The sequence below is a fragment of the Brachycentrus maculatus genome, unplaced genomic scaffold (genome assembly GCF_059751285.1).
Source record: "Brachycentrus maculatus isolate JH-2025_06_01 unplaced genomic scaffold, ASM5975128v1 h1tg000700l, whole genome shotgun sequence".
NCBI lineage: Eukaryota > Metazoa > Arthropoda > Insecta > Trichoptera > Brachycentridae > Brachycentrus > Brachycentrus maculatus.
The window spans coordinates 170,515-192,053 of NW_028281432.1; the positions used below are offsets into that span (position 1 = coordinate 170,515).

The following is a 21,539-nucleotide window of genomic DNA, read 5'->3' on the forward strand; positions in this document are numbered from 1 at the left end:
CTATGCACCATTGGGTGCGGAAAAGGGTTTAAGAAGAAGAAATGTGTACTGGTTTCATTTTGAAACTGACCAGGGTCGATGCACAGTGTGAAATTTCGGGTTACTCCCATATTGTCTAAAACACGGAATAATTATTGTCGGAATAATCGGCATGTATGTAAGAGAAAATGAATTAATGTGGAAGAGGCAAAAATTGTGCGTAAAGTCTTAGTGTGGCGTTCTATTCTCTCTCCCAACCCCTGCGGGGAGTAGCTCAACTGTACTGTTTTTCCATGTTTTTGGGACAATATAATAAACAGTAATAAAATTAACTTTTTTACTACTTACTATAAAAACGCATAATACGAAAAAAATACAAAACAGTAATAATATCAATGGAAAAAAGACATAATATTTTTTTATTTATAAAAAGCATGTTTGTAAAAATATAATAAAAAAAACAGTTCTGTGCCGGTAAAACCAGTTCGAATGGTCACCTTACCGGTATACGTCATTCTTTCTCAGCCTGTAGCCTGTAGCCTCGCGCGGTATAAATTTTCTAGCTCTCCAGGCGTATGCCTTCCTTTTCCTTCTCATCCCTTTCGCTCCCACCCTTTGCCCCCTTCTAGGGTGATTCCACACACAGCTATTGACTTCCCTTTGTTCCCAAATCAAATATACAAGTGCCCGTTTATGCATCGCAGTGTTTAAAAACTTTGAACAACACATTTTGGCACCATTCATTCGTCGGCTTATTGTGTTGATGTTCCCCCATTGTTTCTAGTATTTTACTTCATTTGTTTTTAAAAAATGTAATTTTGGCTTTTGAGTTACAAAAATCACACCCAAAAATATCACCTACCTAGTGAATTATTTATTTATTTATTTATTTGGCGTTTAATTTGTAGAACTCCATTTTAATTATGTATGAATTTTAAATCAAACACAGATTTTTTGAGTCTACTAAGTAACAAAAACACATAAACATTATATTGGGACAATTTTTTCGCCTTGTTAAGGCATTATCAAACGAATGTGAAGATCAAATGGACTACGGTCCTTATGTAGCTATACAGGTTGATTTAAAGTTTGATTTAAAATTAATACATACCTAATGCATACTTACAAGAATAGCATTCACTAAGAAATAATAATAAAAAATAGAATCTAAGAATATAATTATTTGGAGAAATAAAATAACTTTGTTTTTTTTGATCCACTAGTGCTTTGAATATTCAAAATCTAATAATTTAAGTTTAAAAACAAGGTAATCTGTAGTTAAAACTCCTGTGTTGTCTAAAACACAGAATAATAATAACTGTTGGAATAATCGGCGTGTATGTTTGAGAAGATGAATTAGGGTGGTGTTCTATTCTCTCTGCCAACCCCTGTGGGGAGCAGCGTGATTGTAAATTAGTTAGTTTCTATTTTGTCCATGTTTTAAGTTTATTTCATATCCATCCCTGAAGCGGTCAGGTTGCTTATCGAAACTGGTTGGAGAAAAGTACCAAAAATTAAAGAGGTTCATATCCATGTTTTAGTTTTGCTGTATTATATAATGTAAAGAAGAAATTTTGTTTGATTCAAACCGTATTCATACTATTTACTATGTTGAATATTGGAATAGCTGATTAATAGTAAAAATTAAAAATGATACTCCCAGTAAGGAAATCACAAAAAGATCATTCATATTTTAATTTTGCTTGGTAAAAAGCATTATTTTTATAAAATCCCAACTATTTCTTCCGTCATTTCATTGCATTCTGATTTGTACGAAGCGCCAGACGAAAGAGTGGCGAAATACCGATTTGCCAACACGCTTAGGGCCCTGGTTATCCTCGGTACATATTTACTGCCCTTGCCGCCTCCTCCGTAAAGATGCCGACAGAGATACGAATGATACATACACCGAGAGCAACTACACCTACATAGTGCGGCGCATCGCATACATAAATAACACCATTCGGTAGTTCCAGAACTTTATTCCCTTACCCCGTATATCCTCCTTATCTGCAGCTACTTTAGACGTTTATGTATTAATTTTAAATCAAACACAGATTTTTTGAGTCTACTAACTTGTATTTTATTAACAAAAAAAACACATAAAAAATTAACATTGTGACAATTGTTTCGCCTTGTTGGGGTATAATCAAACGAATCTTGTTTGATAATGCCCTAACAAGGCGAACCAATCGTCACAGTATTAATTTTTATGCGTTTTTTTATTAATAAAATACAACTTACTAGACTCAAAAAATCTGTGTTTGATTTAAAATTAATACGTAAATTAAAATGGAGTTCTACTAATTAAACGCCAAATCAATAAATAAATAATACTTTAGACGTTGTTCGTTAGCCAGCTTTTATCGTCTTCATACTTTAGCACTGTTTTGACCTTATTGTTTTGGAGATCGTTAGATGTCTGTGTATTGATTTTCACTATTACGACTCCTACCGTACTCCTGATAACCTTTCATTCCTCATATCCTCATACTAGAAACAAACATATCCTCCTCCCAACGATATAAAAATAACGACCAAAACGCATATGATAAACATTTTCTTCTTCTTCTTCTTCTTCTTATTTTTGCAGATCCTAGGGATCTGTTTGTGCCTCCGCTTGTCGCTCTTGGGATGTTGATTCCCACCTGTATTTCCATCTTTTCGGAGGTCTGCCTGGGGGTCTGCGTCCTTCAGGGTTGCCTTGAAGGGCGATACGTGGAAGTCTGTCTTCTGACATTCTGTCTATATGTTCATTCCAGTATCGCCTTTGTTGTCGTCCCCACCTCACGATATCCTCCGTCTTACACATGCTCCGGATGTCTTACTCGGTCTCGCAATGTGTTTCCGGTTATGGATTGGAGAGGCTTCATCTCGGAGGTTCGAAGTCGAGATTTTGTTCTGGAAGTATCTGCTCTTGCCTCAATCCCATAAGTGGCTATTGGTCGAACACACGTTTTGTATATTTTCATTTTACTTTCTATTCTCATGTGTTTGTTCCTCCAAACCGAGTTTGAGGCATCCTAATATAACTGCAGCCTTGTTGCTCTATCTCTTTCCTTTACTGAGATATTCATTATCCAAACAGCCGCAAAATTGTATTTGATACATGTTTTGGCAAAAAGCATCATTTTCAAACTCGTTTATCTCAAAAATACTGTTTTTAACTTGCGGGTTTTTGCATTTGCACATTTGTATGGCAGAGACGGGTAGTATTGTTTGCGTGATGTGGTAGTGATTGTCCTGACGAAGAGACGGGTACGTCTCGATACCGGTAGACATAAAAATCTCTGAGAGTGGTTTATACTAATATTACTAACATTTTAGTAAAAAAACGAAAAGTTAAAATTACTAACCACAAAGTAAATGCTTTAAATATTAGTAATATTAAGTATGATATAAAAATAATTTTAAAATACCCAAATGCAAAATTTAAAAGTACCAACAAAATTACTTATACTTAGGAATAAAAAAAATCAACATCCTCCTTTAAGAAATTCAAAATATAAAAGACACAAAAACTTTAAAAAAAAACTTAACGAACACTTTAAACGTATACAGACTATACAATAGAAAACTAAACAAGATAACTCCTTCGTACCGTATAAAAATATATGTTCCTTAGTAATATTTTCTTAAAATGTATAACATGATACAAAAATAATGAATGAAAATTAAGGGAGAAAATGAAAAACTATATAAAATAAATTAACTTTGTTTTCACCACTTTTTTATTAATACAATTTAACCTACCGGTTTCGACAAGAACCTTGTCATCATCAGGGTTTATTTTGATTAAAAAAACATCAAATTACTCTCACCAAAAACTTCCACACACTCCGTTAAAATCCTAAATGTTTAAGTTAGTTAATTTTATAAAGTTTATAAAATGTGCCACAATGAAGCCGAAAACATTCAAGAAATGAAGAACTACGTTTCGAATTAGAACAATATAAATATAGATGTTCCAAGAATTTGAGTAGTGTGGTTGTCAATCATGTAGAATTGGTAGAATTGGTGAATGTTTTTAACGTGCTTAAAGTGATCACTGATATCAGCCTATGACGACCGTAAATGCTCAGACTTTCATATTCTTCTTATTTCATTTCATTATTTTGTAATTATGAGCTACAAATGTCGTAAACGTCGATTTCTTTGAAACCTTCCCCGAGCCTGGCTTTAATACACCCTTATTGAATTTAAATAAAACGAGTGTACATTTCATATTTCCGTTTCGTTGTTTTTAATGTTGCCGAATATCGACTAAATACACAATTAAAAATCTGAAATTCACGTTACAAGGGACTCGTCTTAATTGATGATAAACATTTGTTTTCCGACAGAAAATTAAAGGAATATTATATATTTTCTTTCTACATATCTCATTAGTGGGATGTTTATACTCGTTTATTTTGTAAGCTTTTAAAATTAAATATAGATGTACAAATCGCTCACTCCTTTCAAGAACGTCATAAATCAAAAATCGCCAATTTTCAGTTGTGCATGTTTTCGGAATGCCCAGAAAATGTACTATATCCCAGCAAAAGCGGCATATTTTTAACATAATATTTACCCGCTACAGGGCAGAAAGTGTTGTTTTTGCATTTTGAAGAAAAGGTATTATTTAATTATTTTTTTAAATATACTAAATATTTTTCAAATGGAGAAAAAACTTTCAGGTTTTACCTAAAATGATCTGTTACACAGTAAAAAGTTCAGTAAGTGGCTTGATATTTATTTTTATTACATTGTATTATATTTCAAAACTTTAAAAACGTTCTCCTGAAAAATCAAGTTTTTTGATTTATGACGTTCTTGAAAGGAGTGAGCGAAATATTATTTCAATCTGTATTTTATGATGTAATTAAAATACGCAGATTAAATTGTGAACAACTAGTTATGTTATTTTTTAATATAATATGTACTTAATTGTCCGCCTCCATAGTGTAGTGGTTAGCGCGGAAGGCAACTGTGCCGGAAGTTACGGGTTCGATTCCAAAAAGATTCAAAATAAATATAAGTGATTTTTCAATTTTACTTATTTCTTTTATGTTTTGTACTGACATTTCTTGGTGGAACTGCATTTTATAGAATAAAATAACAAATAAGTAGTTTTTTTTACTTGAATTTGAATAGTAACCGACACCAGTCTGATGATTTCGGTTACGACGAAACCCGGTCGCTGATCAAATAAAATTCATATGGAAAAACTACTAAGTTCATATTTTATTCTATATTTTATATGACCCGGGACTGGTACCTGAAGCGCAAGGCTGATCACCTTTCCTTCGTGTATTTAACGATCAAGATAACACTGCTTCTATACGATGCAGTGCCCTATGCACCATTGGGTTCGAATAAGGGTAAGAAGAAGAAGAAATTGGGTACATAAAATAGACTATTGTAAATTGGAGATTTTTTCTTAGTACTTTTCCGTCGTTCGTTACCAGGGTTTCAGAATTTGCAGGAGGTGTGCACGCTCCCAAGGGATTTGTTCCTGATAAATAGAATCCCTAATACCTATGAATGTATAATGAGTCTCCATAGCTAAGTGTGTGTCCCCCTTTCCAACATTTTCGGATACGCTACTTCTCGAGGTGTTCTACATATATATTTAAATCCAGATAATGCGCCCCAGTTCTGAAAATTAATTTTCATAAATCGTTAATTCGTCATAAACGTGAATACTTTGTGCTTCTTACTAATACCGTTCGACAGCTGCCAGAAATACCTTCTATAGAATATTCGTAAATGTGGAACGCTGAACCACTAAAGAACAGGATTTTCAGATTTTTTAGTTCTTTTTTTCTTCTTCTTCGTCTGGTTTTTATTCACACCTAACTTGTGCATAGTGCCCTGTTAACTTATTTTATTTTATTACAAGGAAAAACAACAGTTTCAATACATGAAAAATCAGAATACAAAAAAAAAATCATGAATACCAATTACAGTTTTTTCACATTTATACATAGGAAAAGTAAGAGAGAAAAAATCTATAAATAACAAGAGATATGAGATAAGGATGTAAAGAGAAAAGGAGATGACAGTGATAGGAAAAGAAGAAAAGGAGAGGACTGGGAATAACTCAACTTATGTTTACACCTTACCGGTAGGCATGGTGTTCACTGGATTGTTGATTTTATGAAAGCGAGGTGATCAGTCCAGTTTTTCATTTTTTCAAATAATATTAGTAAGGGTGTGTAATACTGAGACCCCTTTGCCCAGAGCTATTGTTCTATCCTGATTTTCCTCTTATATTGTCCTTACTATTCTCCTTCCATTTTTCTTCATTCTATTCAAAACCATAAATATATTTCGTTTAATCTTTTGAAAATCATATATTTATTTCGTTTCATAGTCAATAACGGCGTTTTAAGCAAAAAAATCAGTTGCGCCAAATGTTACCTGGGTTTAATGAAAAGTTAGTTGCGATTTATTGTGTATAGGGCCTTAACATACACAAAAATGAATATTTTATTATGAACATTTATATAATGTTCACGGTTGTGATTTCACAAAACGCTCAAGCTGAAAATATAAAGGTTAAACTTTTTTACAGCGTTGGATTTGAAAGATGTATATTTTTTTTATCAACAGTGGTGATTCGTATTGTTAACTGATTTTTTTATGTTTTCACATTGTATGTTTCTCATATATTATTTTATCCTAAGAAAGGAACGGTAAATATTTCTTAAACATAGCATTAGCGATAAAAAGACATCGGTAAACAAGTTGAATCTTTTGTCTAAATAGAATTACACCTTGAAAAACGAGACAGAATTCCGTTCTAACTCAATTTCTCAATTTCTCCGTACGTAATATTTTTCAAACTTATGAATTCTCACTTTATTGTCTTCCTTCTGCCTCTTGTAGATTGATTCTCTCTCCTGTTTCGCAAATAAAAGAATTTATCGCTTATACGATTCCGAGAAAAGAAGCCTCTATTTTTTATTATTATTTATTTTACTTTTTCATGGTACTTCTCTATATTGACTTGCTCAACAATTGATTCTGGAAATTTTAACGGAAATTTGAAACGGCTTTTCTTTCGTGCTTATTGTTAAAGGCTTTCTATGAATATTATACTTTATTTTCCTTTGTTACGCAAACTGAAGTTAAGCTTTATGATGCGGAGTGTACTTTGGTATTGTTTGATTTATCGAAGGAATCTCAGGTACTAATTACTTACGCCGTATGATTTTGGCTATTATTATACTCTTATATTTTATTTCATTAATTGATTCGTTAGTTACTTTGTGGTAAAGTCTATCAATTTTTAATTAAATTTTTACTTAGTAAATACCACTTTTTCATTTATAAGGCATCGCATAGACGCAGTGTTATCTTAATCATTGCTTACATGAAGGCAAAGTGATCACTTACAGGGTAATAATAAATAAATATTTAAATGTGAAGTTACTTACATTTATTTTCACCCCACCCCCTTGTGATATTTAAATAGTGGTATTTTAAAACTTAAATTTAAAAAAAATTATTTATAATACAAAAATCTTACATTACAAATATTTGTATTAAAAAATTCATTCGGGATCGCAAATAAATATTATATTTATTCCGCTTTAGGTTTTGTGTTTGTGATAAATTACTCATTGCAAAATATATTTTTTTATTTTCATCTGTTTATAATGACATTTATAATGCCTATCTCGTGATTTTCTGATCTAACTGTCGTATCCTTTTTATTTTTTATTTTATATAAATCTTTTCCCATTGATGAAAGATGAAAAAAATTCTGCACTTTATATTGAACATATTATTTTTGAGAATCATTTGGATGTCTTTTTAAATATTCGATATACTCGTATACTTGTGGACTAACAAGTAATTCTTTTTCGGAATTTGCAAATCATATCATTTAAACCAACCACTCATTTGACTCTCATACACTTAAATTATTACACTCTGTTACAAATAAAGGCCAAGTCATAAATAATTTTTAAAAAATAATAATACATAAAAATTTTAATTCAGATAAAACGTTAATTAATAATATACTGTTTCAAAATACGTCATCATTATTATCAATGTTTCCTTTTATAAAAAATCTTGTTCCTAAACCCCCCCCTTCCCTATATTTATTAACCTATATATACACCCTAATATATTTTTTGTCCGTCTCTGTAAATTTTTGAAACTAGTCGTTTATATAAATAAAACTCGTAAGTGGTATATTCAAGTTTTTTAATTTAAAAAAATCAACATGTCATTCCACAAAGTTAATAAATAATATATACTCGTATGTTAAACAGTGAATATTTTACTGAGGACTCGCTTAGAAATTCTAATTGAATGTTCCTAACCCTTCATTTTTTATTTAGTAAAGTTACATGTTTTTATACAATTTAATTCAATTTCTTTACGTTCCTTAATACTACATCATCCCTTGAAAATATGATTTATAATAGTTAGAAAATGTAATTTAATAATTGTATAAATTACAAATAATAAATTATAAATTAGGTTCTCGTGAAAATTGTTGAAAGATTTTCGTAAACTCAGTTTAATAGTTACGCCCTCTGTTAACATTACTCCCGTTTTAAATAGGTGTAGCAAAAAAGATTTCGTTTTTCCCGGTAATCTCTTGAACCAATATCGTTACAGCCCCTAAAATGCGGCCAATTATTAAAGGATTAACGACCGAGAGAGGTTTACATTTTTGCGGGGATCAAAATGCTTTGGGGTTTTAGAGTGAAATTTTTGACCAACCCGATACAAAACGTTATGTAGGTACGCTCCGAGATTGTTTGGTTTTGAGCGTATACTTTTTTACGCGTAATATACTCTGTTGAAAGATTATGAACAAGGGTTGCCCGACAGCGTATTACCGTTTGTGTGTTCAATAGTACGTGTATTTATTTAGATTGACATTAACAGGGACATTGAAAGTTTACTTACGCAATTCAGCCCTCTTCTTGTATCCAGTATTGAACAAACGCCTCTCTCTTGGACTTCCACAGTTGTCTGTTGGACACGACTCTCTTCCAGTGTAGGCCCGCCACTTTTTTAATGTCATCAGACCATCTTGTCTGGGGCCTACCCACGTTTCTGTATCCTGTTCTAGGTCTCCAGTCAAGCACCTTTTACGTCCATCTATCCTCAGACATAAGTGCCTCATAACCTGCTCAGATCTACTTTTATTCCATGATTTTTTGAGCCATATTTGTTACATTATTTTTTTCCGTTATCCAAAAATTCGTTTTTCGATCCCTAAGGGTATGTCGAACATCCTTCTGTCAATTGCTTTTTGTATTATTTGTATACCAAGAGTGTATAAATGATCCGTTGAAAGCTATTTTTCGCAACTTATGTTAGTTTATAAAAATTGCTTTGCAAAAGAGGTCTATCAGGAAGCGTAGATGCTTCTGTATCAGATCCGGGAGTGCGGTCCGGACAGCTTTCAATGCTAACAAAACTATGATGTATTTATTAAGCTTATTACTTTTGAACATAGGTGAGATTCATTCCGAATTATTTCACATATAATTAAGAGATAGAGTCTAAAATATTTTTTTTTTAGATACTCATATAATCCAGTAAAAAAAATTATAATCCAGGAAGAAAATTTGTGATTGTTACGAAGCAGTACTAGAGCTTGTTGAACACGCAAACGGATATTCGCAGCCAGGCGATGAATAGTTTTTTTTTCTATAAGATATTCTTCTTTATTTTTACTTTTGATGGACTGAAGTAGTGCGTCTATTGTCCCCTTAAGAACCCGATATATTTTCCATACAATGTGGCGAGTACTTACCATGTCCCATAGGCGTCCATACTATGATACCTCAATCCCCCGCTTTTAGCATTACCGTATTACGTAAGTCCTCATACGAAAATTCTAGCTAAAGTGGCTTAATTTTCTCAAGACAGAATCATCCCCGAAATATAATACCCGGGGGTCGGGGGTGAGGGTGGTGTCCTCATATACCATATATAGCCCAATTCCTAATTTCAATTTATCTATCGGGATTACTGTCAATATCCTCTCTCATTTTATATATGGTATTTCAAATTAAGATAAAAGGTACACGATGGAACAGAAAACGAGGTACCTGCTGCTAATATCATCACGTATTTTCTCTGCAGGGGTAGGCAAAGAGGATGGAACGCCACGCTCTTCCATCCTGACATACACTCCTAACCTCTCATACATGCCCTCCGATTGCGTAGACCTCTTTCATACTTCTATTGTCAACTCCATGCCCTACTTCCATACATTAGGGTTGGAACTAGAACTCCACTGTGCTCTCCCAGATTTCCGTTCGCTGATTAGGAAAACCTTTTAAAATAAAAATTTTCTGTAACTGAATTCAGTGCACCATTAATTATATAATATATAATAGTTAATGTATTTTTGTTAAATATTTTACTTAAGCCCTTTTACTCGAGGCTTTTTACTCGCAATAATAGAATTCAGTAAGCGTCCGGCTGTGTTGAGAGACGTCACTACACGCCCATTTTAAAAAAAAGTTTTTTTTTAGAATATAAATTGCAAGTTTTTTTAACTCTTTACCTTTCAAAACCATTTATTTATTTGGAAAAAAATCAATACAGACACGGTGTTTTTAAGAAGAAGAAAAAAACAATTACGTCAAATGTTACCAGAAAATTAAGTTGCGCTTTATCGAATGCTGGGCCCTAATTTTTTTTTCAATTTGAAATACCATGAATTCCAGGATATTTTTAGATTTATTTCATATACAAAATTTATTTCATATACCTATTCTGAAATCTGTGGAGTTACAAAGGCGTGCGGCGAATGAGGTAATTTATACAACTATCAGCATGAAATGCAAGTTTATGATTTATAAAATATGAATTAATCATATTTCCAGTGGCAGGCTGCGGGCATTATAGTAAACTGATATCCATGACAGCTTTGATAACTTCATATCGTGAGCGTACTTTACTCATAGAATAATGAGGTATGATTCATATTAAATAAACGTTTGTATTGAATTTTTAAAGATGTACTTGACTTTACAATAGGTATATCGAATGTCACCGTAAGCCACAAATCTATTTTAATTTTTTTTATATGTTTTTTTAAATAAAAGATATATATTTTTGTTTTTATTACAATATTTACAAAAATACTTCAATTTCATACTATTTCTGTGAGCCTGAGCGGCTCATTATAGATATAGGTATCAAATTGTGGAAGAGTGGGTTCGAACCGAGAAACTCTGACTCAAGAGTCCGCGACACTAACCACGGGCCCACAGCCCAGCACAATATAGCGTGATGTCTTGGTATCTTGATCGTCATTCTTTGATTTTCTATTGTCTTGCTAGCTTACTATTTTGTTCACTTAATTTGATATATCGTAGCCGTACAGGAGAAAGTGACCAACTAACAAAACGTAAAATGTTCAGGGGGGTCATTTAAGTCACTTTTGCTAGGCAAGAAAATAAATATCAATGCAGTTAGTAATTTTTAACAAGTTTACTTCCAAGTATTATACTTCCAAGTTTAAAATCCTTCGGGATTTTTTTCAGGGTAATATTAAGCTAGTAAGATATCAAATACTCAATGATCACGTTTTTGTAAAAAAAAATGCATTTGGTCACTTTCTCCTGTATGACTACGATATGTTTTCAATAGGTCTGGGTGTTTGTGATGTATTTTTCACACTTATCTCCCATATCCTTATAATCCTATCTGCAGACATTCCTCTCAATGTAGAGGCTGTGCGCGTTATTCCTTTATTTAAAAAAAAAACAGATTTATAATAGATTGACTTAGAAATATAATTCAATGTTTTTAATTACCTCAAACAGATTTTTTCAAACCGTTTTGCAACACAAATTAAATCAATGTTAGGAACAATCTAGAATCGAAATCGGTTTGAATTAAGTTTCGATATTGATCCCGGGTATTGTATGCTTGGATTTTATCAAAACTTGGACAGAAAATCCAATAATTTTTCTATAATCATTTGTTAATCGAATGATTTCAATTGCTTATGTCAAATATTGGTCATAATATGTTTATAACAACGTTTCTCTCAAAATAATATGCATATTTTTTTCTTTATTTTGGAACCCGCAATGTAAGAAATTGGCTTTTAATTAATAAGCTTACATACGTTAAATATAATATAATTTCTTTTTTATTGTGTGTAGGTATGAAGGTTTTCACTTTTTAATAATCACGTCTATTTTTATTTATTCTAGTTGTTTTGTACAATTTTCACATACCACCATTTTCAGAATGGAGAATATTTTTTGACGAATTAATTATTCAGCGGCTCATAAATCGTGAAGATATATTATGAGCTGCGTATTCATTACACTAAAAACAATGGGATATTTTCCTGAAATATGAAAGGCTAACCGGTCACTCTAATGGGGTTAAAACATTGGCAATCGCCCCCTGCTTTGTGGACGTATCTCTTCACAAATAAACACGTAGGTAAGAATCATTTATGGCAAAGGGTTTTCAGTATGAGTGGACACGTTATTCATCCAAATTAACTATACTTGGTACAGTGTTATATCAATCTCCTATGTACGAAGATCTTTCATGCATAAAAAATTTGCATACATTCTCTAATGAGAAGGGCTTTGATGTCTTTGGGAAAAACACCAGCAGAGTCGTGAATGAGCTCCGACTCGTATGTGCATCTGTCGTATCTTCCTTTATCAAATTTCCTTTGAATTTCGTGTACTAACCTATTTGGATCGTCATCAAGTGAAGTTACCAAGAGTGCATCCGCCTGCGAGTAATGCTTAGCCCTTCGGTCCGCGTTCCAACGTGTCTGGATATATGAAGTTAAACGTGCAGTACATGGCACGAATGCGACGGGGTTGTACCATCGCAACCCTCTCAAAAGACGGGAAGGGTATAATCTTTACCCCTTTCTGTGACTGAATTTATTTTCTTTTCTGTTATTTTGCCCCTTCGGGATCAGCCCTTCAGCCGGGAAAGCGGGTACTATTACATGCAGAGCACCAAACAATAGGATAGGTCGGAGAATTTTGTTCGTTTTGGCAGGCCCGTGCATTATTTTAATGAAGTCGAGTGTCTGGGGGTATGGGGGAACATTTTTGGTGAAAGCTCGCGGATTATTATTTTTTTTTGCAACAGAATAGGGAACTTCGTCTGCTGTTTTTTTTTCTTCTCTAAAGCTCTGATAAATGAATATGGCATCGCGCGGTGTTTCTGTTCAATGAAGCGAGAAATACGGGGAGCATTTTTTCTGCTTCCATTCGCTCCGATGAATGTAATTTAGGATTGTTGTGATTGTGACGACGTTTTGCAAAATATTGTCCGGAATAACTTTTTCTTAGTTAGAATTTCTTTTATTTCACTGCCTAAAAGAATGTTCATTTGTTTATTAAAACATATTACATACACAAGTCACATGTATAATATTCCCGATGAGTAATTTCCATTACTCATTTTGGGACATGGGATTAAGGTTAACAAGACTGAGAAACAAATATGGTAAGAAAATACTGCCGAAATGTTTTATTTACAAACATTGTAAACATTTATTTAAAGAACAATTATTAACATATTTAACATATTTTTTTCATAGACCCACCAAGCCACCTTGCGTGTCTTGTCGGTGGAGTTCTTTTTACATACATTTTTATTTTTTATCCATTTTAACCTAATGTAGGTACACACGAAAAGAGAGAGAAAAAATCAAAAATATTAATTATTTTACAATTTTCATAGAATTAACTCTTGATCATTTACCCATTCCTTTATTTTGCCTTTGTTCCATATTTTATTTTGACCTTTAACCTCCATGAATATAAAAGTACAGTAAATAGGCATATTGAAAAACATAAGGTAAGAAGCATGTTTAAAGGAAAAAAAATAGAAAATATAACTTATCACTAACACAAATATCTTACCATAAAGTATTTTTCATTTTATTCATTTTGGATCCCTAACTGACTTTTGATTTATTAATGTCAAGCAGATGGTTAATTTGGGTATAGACAATATATTGCAAGTACCTTACTCTTATCTTTGTTGTGTTTATCTGCTCCACGTGTATTTTATTATGTTTTCTTGTAAAAATAAACTGTTATTCGCAACTCTTTATTATTCATACGCTTTATTTATATTTAAACGTTTATCTTGTCTGCAATTTATTTTTTCCTTTGTTTCAGGTAAGCGTAACAGCTGTTCATAATATTTTGGGCCCAACAGTAACGGTGGTAAGCATTTTTCCCATGTATTTTATTATTTCCTCGGGTATTAATACGAACTATTCGTTAAAATGCGATCGATTCAGACGCGATATTGACATTTTTCAAACGTTTTGTCTTTATACGGATTCATTTCACAATTGGACTCTTTTATTTGCAAGCGTCAGCGTGTTAAAATAATCTCTGGAAATAATTTAATTAAAAAGTCAAACCTTGTTTAGTGTGTTCCGTTTTATGTGTTTGTGTTTGCTTTGTTGAGTTTAGTTTAGTGTGTAATAGGTACTTTATACTTAGCATTGTGTTCTATAAATCAGCACATCTCAACTAGTTCATTTTAACTTATAATTTTAAGGTTTGTAAACCTTGAGTATTTATTTATTATTGTTATTCATATAATAATGAATCATTTTTAGACATCTCAATATAGATGACGAAGAATATGGAAGTCTGGGCATTTACAGGACTTACAACCGTCATAGACTGGTTTAAGTTATCACTTTACACACGTAACATTCGCCAATTCTACCCATGATTGACAACCACATTACTCAAATTCTTGAAACATCCATATATTTTTGTTCAAACTCGTAACATAGTATTTTTTGACATCTCATCAAAGATGAAGAAGAATATGGAAGTCTGGGCATTTACGGGGCTTACGACCGTCATAGGCTGGTTTGAGTGATCACTTTACACACGTGTAACATTCACCAATTCTACCCATTATTGACAACCACACTACTCAAATTCTTGGATGTTCTATATATATGAACCAATTTAGAAACCTTGTTCATGAATCACTAAAACTTCACTAGAGACATCTATTGGTGAGATGTAAAGAAGCTTTTTATTAAGCAGAAACTCTTATATTAGTATGTGAGATCCGAATCCCGGAGTGTCGTAACATAGTGCTTGAATTTACTAGAATTTAACTGAAAGTGGTCAAATTTTTTTCAAAATATAACTCCTAATTGGAGATAATCCAGATTTGTGAACAAGAATTTAGACACACTCAAAATGTGAATATTTATTTATCATTATAACTTATTAATATACGACATAAAGAACAGTAAAACAAATAAATTAGGCGAATGTGGTTGATAACAGAGGAAGACCGAGGAAAAGTTGGCATGATCAAGTATTTCAAATAATTGGACGTGGTCATGTCAGGAATCGGAATAATTGGCCGGTATGTATGAGGAGATGCTTGAATGTGGAAGAGGCGAAAATTGTTTTCAAAAGCGCCCTTGACGCAAGTATTTTACGAAAATGTGGTATATAAATTATCCAAATTTATTATCATTTGGTGTGGCGTTCTATTTTCTCTTCCTACTTCTGCGTGGAAGCGGCGTGATGGTTAGTAGGTTATTTGTTTTTTAAAAACTTTTTGTTATTGTCTGAACCTAAATCATCATTGAAACTCTCCATATTATTATTTTAAAAGCGTATTTTAACCCTCTCAAAATAAAATAAAAAACTACGAATTTAAATTAATTTATTCGACAAATATTTGCCAAATAAAGAATATCAAACGAAGAATTCAGCCTGTTTGACAATTATCGTTTACTCCTGTTTTCTGGACGATATTCGCGAATTTATTTTCTTTTTGGTAAATATAAGTAATTCCGACGTTTTGCATAAAACTCTTTGAATTTAGAGATTTACCATATAAACTCCGTATCAAAGCGCTTTGACCGTTCGTGCTAAAACATAAATTATTACGAACCATTATTAAGCCTCTTCTTTCTTCTGCATTATCTGATTTATCTTTCTCTTTCATTTAAAAAAATCTCATATTAAAAAAACCTTTATTTTCGTTTGTTAGTTCATTTGTTTATTTTTCTTCTTCTTGCTTTCTTTTCATTTCTTATACCTTTATATAGTGTATTTTAATTATTGTAAAAATGGTTAAGTTTTCACCATCGGTCAGGCTGGAATAAATAATAACTACTACGATTATTAATTTGAATAAGGAAATTTGTATAGGATCCAGGAAATTTGTATAAGACCGAGAAAAACAAGGCACGATCAGGTATGCGAAATACTTGAAAGTGGTCAGGTTACGAGTCGTAACAACCGGCGGGTATGTATGAGGAGATGCATGTACGTGGAAGAGGCGAAGAATGTTTGCAAAGACAGAGTGGTGTGGCGTTCTATTCTCTCTGCCTTCCCTTTCGGAGAAGCGGCGTGATGGTTAGTTAGTTAGTTAGTTTTTTTGTGTATAGGATCCTTGAAAGTATTTCCTTGAATCCGAATTTTTTATTTTTTATTATTTTGTAATACTTTTGATACTCTTCTGTTTATAATTATTTATTTAAAATTTAAACGTTAAACGGGTATAGTAAATAGGCATATCAAAAACATAAGGGAAGAAGCATGTTTTAGGAAACAAATGAGAAAATAAAACTAATCATTATCCAATATCTATGTTTTTGTTGATATTAGTTATAAATATTGCAATACTACATATAATATCATAACTCCAGATGGAAAATACCTTCTGGAAGACCTTCGAAGCAATGGCGCGATTCATAGCTGGGAGTTCTCGTCACAAGATACGGATAACGAAATAAACAGTTTCTCCGATCTTTCAGAAGGAAGAGGAAGAAGAAGAGCTTTTTATTCTGATTTAACGATCGTTAATTTTGAAATGTGGCAAATGTGAGCGGGAGAACAGAACGAGCACGATCAGATCAATCAGAACCTAAAATCTGGTGGTGTCAAAAGTCTGCGTAATCGAAGGGCATATATGACTAGATGTATGGAAGCTAGGAGTGTATGTTAGGACAGAAGAGTGTGGCGTTTCATCCGTTGTGCCTACCGCTGCGGGGAAACGGCGTGATGGTAGTATTAGTCGTTAATTTTTACATGATGTCCTCGAAAAAATAAGGGTTTTAGTTGTTATAATACATGTTTTTTCTTTCGAAGGGTCGACTTAATAATATAGCATTTCGTGCGTTTGTAATCTCACAATCAAATCTACAAGGGATTTTATGTTTTTTATATATGGTTTACTAAATAAAAATACTAACATAATTTTGTGAGCTTGTCGTAAATAAAATCTGTTAAGTTTGGTCATTTAATACTGGTATTTGGTGCGCAAGGCTAGTGACATGGCAATACTCACAGCGTTCAGGAAGGCTTCGCCGCCGGATGTACGTCATAGGGGACCTTTCCGCTACACGACATTCAGATCCTCCGGAATTCCGCTATTGTTGGAATACCTAATCAATAAGTAATTGAATGTTAAAGGCCGGCACTCGTTCGTCCGGAACACCGCGTTGTCTAATTGGTTCGCAAGAATTTCGTTAGACGGTCTGCGAAGTCTGGGGAGCATTTTCGCTCTTCATTTTGTGGTATAATACTATCTTATACTTTTGTATGGAAGCGAAACGTGGACTGTTGGGCAGGCTAAAAGGGGGGAGTTGGAGGCGTTTGATATGTGGTGCTACAGGGGCATGTTGGGGATTCATTGGTCGGAACATGTAGGGAACAACGAGATATTCAACAGGGCTGGGGAGTCTAGATGGTTACTAAATAAAGTAGCGGCCCAAATGGATAGGGCATAATATAAGACACCCAGGCCTGCTTCTTACGATTGCGGAAGGCATGTGTGAAGGCGCAAACTACAGAGGTCGAACTGCTGAATCTTCTTCTTCTTCTTTAGCCTTCTGTCCTCTACTGCTAGATAAAGGCCTCTTCCGTTTCCTTCCATTTGCTTCGGTCTGTTGCTGCTTGCAGTTAGTTTTTACAGTGTCTTCCGACATCTGTTTTATTCTCCGAAGGTCTCTATCTCAAAATTTTATCTCCATCTTAAAATTTTACCGCTTAACCTACATGGAACAAATTAGCTCCGGCATGCATTCTACCGAGTACGCCGAGTTGAAGAGAAGGGTGCAGACTGACAATGAAAAAAGCCAACCAATCATGTAACCCAGGAAAAAGACTCTTTAAATTTAACGTGTTTTTGTTATATCGTCAGTAATAAACCGATGGGCAATATTCCTGAGTCATCTTCTCGCGAGGCAGTTACTAGTATATACACCAAGTGAAAGAGACAAGTTGAGGATAGAGCCGGGTGGTGACTGACAGCGAAAGTAGCAAACCAATTATAACACAGATTGTAACCCACGAGTAAGACCATCTTATGATCACATTTTCCAGTGTCCTTTAATAATATATACCTTCTTCTCCGCCTTAGTCCTCATTACTGAGGGTTGTGATCCTTGTGGAAGCAATGACTCTTCTCCAGTTATCCCCTGACTGCACTGCACGAAGCGCTCCAACCACCGAGGTGCCTGCTGCTGCCTTAACTTGATCGGTCCATCGTGCGGGGGATTTTCCTCTCCCTCTCCCTCAGGCTACCGATCACAAGCAGTCATTACAGGCTCTCCTCACTACCATGCGCAACATGTCCAAAGAACTGGAGAATCCGTCGTGTACATACATTGGCCAAAGAATAAGATACACCACCGTGGTAATAAATCGGACGGAGCTGCCAATATATCCCCGTGTTCTGGCACCTCGCGAAGTGATTATATGACGTTTATATTTCCATTTTTCTTCTCCAGGCGACATGCCCGTTGTCGGGGAAAGACGCGAGGGTCGAGGAAGTGACACGTTTGATTAATACGTCTGTCGCGAGCCGAGCACCTAGCTAAGGTGCCGGTACATGATTTATTACCTATTTGTTATACGACATTTTTTTACCGACACATGCGACCGAGTCAGATTGCGGTCAGCCGCGAACGAGCTACCGCAATTTCGATCATACTTTAAAGTATTTTTCAGGTGGAAACTTATCGAAATGTTCGCTGAAGAGGGTTTAATTTATGAAAAGTCACCAACAGGGCAACAGGTTGTTGCCGAAACTAGTTGGTTAGTAAAAAATTGAGTGGATCAAAAAACAAAGTCTTTTTATTTCTCAAAATAATATAGAAAAATAGCTTACTATTGAAATTTTGGATTGCTTGATATATGCAGAGAAATGGGAATACAACTATTGTTAATTGGTAACATTGCCCGAATTGCGACGAAATGTTAATTTGATGTAGCATTGCTCATACCCTCACTAAAAATCTTATCGCTCGCGTTTAGCAGATTCAAGTTTTTTTACTACTACATAAGATTATAACGTATTGAAAATTTATCGAATGTCTGGAAAGTTTATATTTGTGATCACCGACGACGTCTGGGAAATAAGACGTAACCTCCCACCTCTGGTTTCCGTCACAAAGAGAGCTCTGTTTAAAATTCGCCATGTATTGCGACTAAAGCGAGTCGACATTATTGCATTTATAAAGTTTCTCCGCTTAGATTGTCTTCCAGTCTTCACTTTACGAGGTCGTGTATCGCGCGGCGGTCGTTTCCGAGCTTTTATGACGAGTCTAGGAGACGCGTGGTCATACGTGCTCTGTGATCCAGCCGACTCGATGTTTCCACTAATATTCATGTATAATGAGCAAAGATAATATTTTTTCAGAATTTGCTAACCATTCAATAGATAATGCACTGTTTTGTCATATTAGAGTAAAGAAATACGTGTTTTATTACCAATACATGTAATTTTTCATCATTATCACAAAAAATGTTACAATCCCATATTACTATAAATAAAAATGAATTCATATGAAGCCCTTCCGAAATTTATGAAAAATAAATTTCAATATATATTGTTTCTATGTCTAATTACTATTAAATGCTACACAAATTCCACAATAGAGATGATCACAAATTTAACAACAATACCATAGAAAACCTAAAAATTATTAATCCGAAAATTCATAAACTGCTTTTTAAACAATAGAAATTCATCAAAATATAAATAATAATAAACCCATAATTAACAGTGTGACAATGACTAAAGCCTCCCCCCTTTTGTCTATGTTCCCATTCATAAAATAAAATAATAATAAGAAACAGCTCCTACCTACTCCTTCAACCTTCAACGTCCCAAGGACACAACTCTGAAATTTAGACTAAGCTTTACAAACGGTGCTTTACGGTGTTTGAAAATGATGCGGAACGCATCGAAACGCGTGTCACAACAGATTTTAAGAATTAGTGGTATTTACTAAGTAAAACTTGAATCAAAAATAAATTATTGCGTTTGATGTTTATGCAACAGCCGTCGCAAATATCGCCGCACTAATACGATTGGCAAATTCAGCAAGAGCGAGACGCTTTTATTGGGCATTGTCTGAAATGAACACTTTTTTGTACATACTTTTTTAACAGAGTTAAATATTTTACTATTTCACAATATTCTCTTTGTGATTTATTTTCTTATTCCCGCGTTATTTTCCTTTGTGAAATTTTCATGCGTTTATTTGTTGTTTTTTTCAAAACAAATTTCTTCAATTAGTCTTTCAATTAAAGCTGATTGAAATCGTTTTGAATGTGAAAACAAGTGGAAATTGTTTTTTTTTTTTTTAAATAAAACTACCAATTTTCGTTTTGAATATTTACATTTGCCGTTTGACTAACTTTGAATAAGCATTCTTACTTTGATTTACAACATTTTGAGTGTGTCCAAATACTTGTTCATAAATCTGAATTATCTCCAATTAGGAATTATTTTTTACATTATTTTTTGACATCTTAACATAAATAAAGAACAATATCTCGACCGTCATTACTTTGATTTCTTGCCGCAAGATTCTTCTTCTCCGTCTTATTCCTCATTGCTGAGGGTTGTGACCCTTGCAGAAGCAATGACTCTTCTCCAGTTGTCCCTTGACTGCGCTGCACGTGGCGCTCCAACCACTGAGGTGCCTGCTGCTGCCTTAATTTGATCGGTCCATCGTGTGGGGATCTTCCTCTCCCTCTCTTTCCCTCCAGGCTACCGATCACAACTAGTCATTCCAGGCTATCCTCGTTGCCACGCGCAACGTGTCCAAAGAACTGGAGAATCCGTCGGGTACAGATATTGGCCAGAGTCAAGTCGCAAGATAAAGTCCGTCAAATATTCAGTTATATATTGTATACATTTTCAACTTGAGAATCATAACTACGAAATCAATAATTAGGTCGCCCTCTTTGAATCGTATTACGCAACCTAAGTACGTATCGTTTCGTAAGATGAATATTTCGGAAACGCAGAAGTCGTAAAGCCGTGGAAAGTTTGCCATTTGATTTGGGTACCCGATTTCTATCCGCTGTTATTTTCTATTGCGCAATGAAATTGATCAATATCAGATCGGAAATTTGGCTGCCGACGAGGTAAAATATTCCACTAATAGTAATCGCGAGTCTGTCTCGCGAATACAGGTGACCGTCGTTTTGCGCCGGTTCAATTTACGCCGATTCACAATAACGGCGGTTGGTGCCGAAGATATCTGTGGTGAAACGGAAGAGTAGCACAGGTTTCTAACA

General features: G+C 33.9%; 1 protein-coding gene across 2 annotated transcripts in view; it reads left to right on the top strand.

The window, feature by feature from the left end:
* Positions 1 to 21,539, top strand: part of LOC148300524 (max dimerization protein 1-like) — a 235,217-nt gene that overhangs the window by 132,315 nt on the left and 81,363 nt on the right. The window contains exon 4 of one of the 2 annotated variants that reach the window (XM_088274660.1): positions 14,127 to 14,760. The exons of the other annotated variant lie outside the window; for it this stretch is intronic. Within the exon in view, the coding sequence (XP_088130786.1) occupies positions 14,127 to 14,130 (4 nt within the window). The 3' untranslated portion in view covers positions 14,131 to 14,760. Of the gene's footprint in view, positions 1 to 14,126; positions 14,761 to 21,539 lie in introns of those variants that run through there. 2 annotated transcript variants of the gene reach the window in all.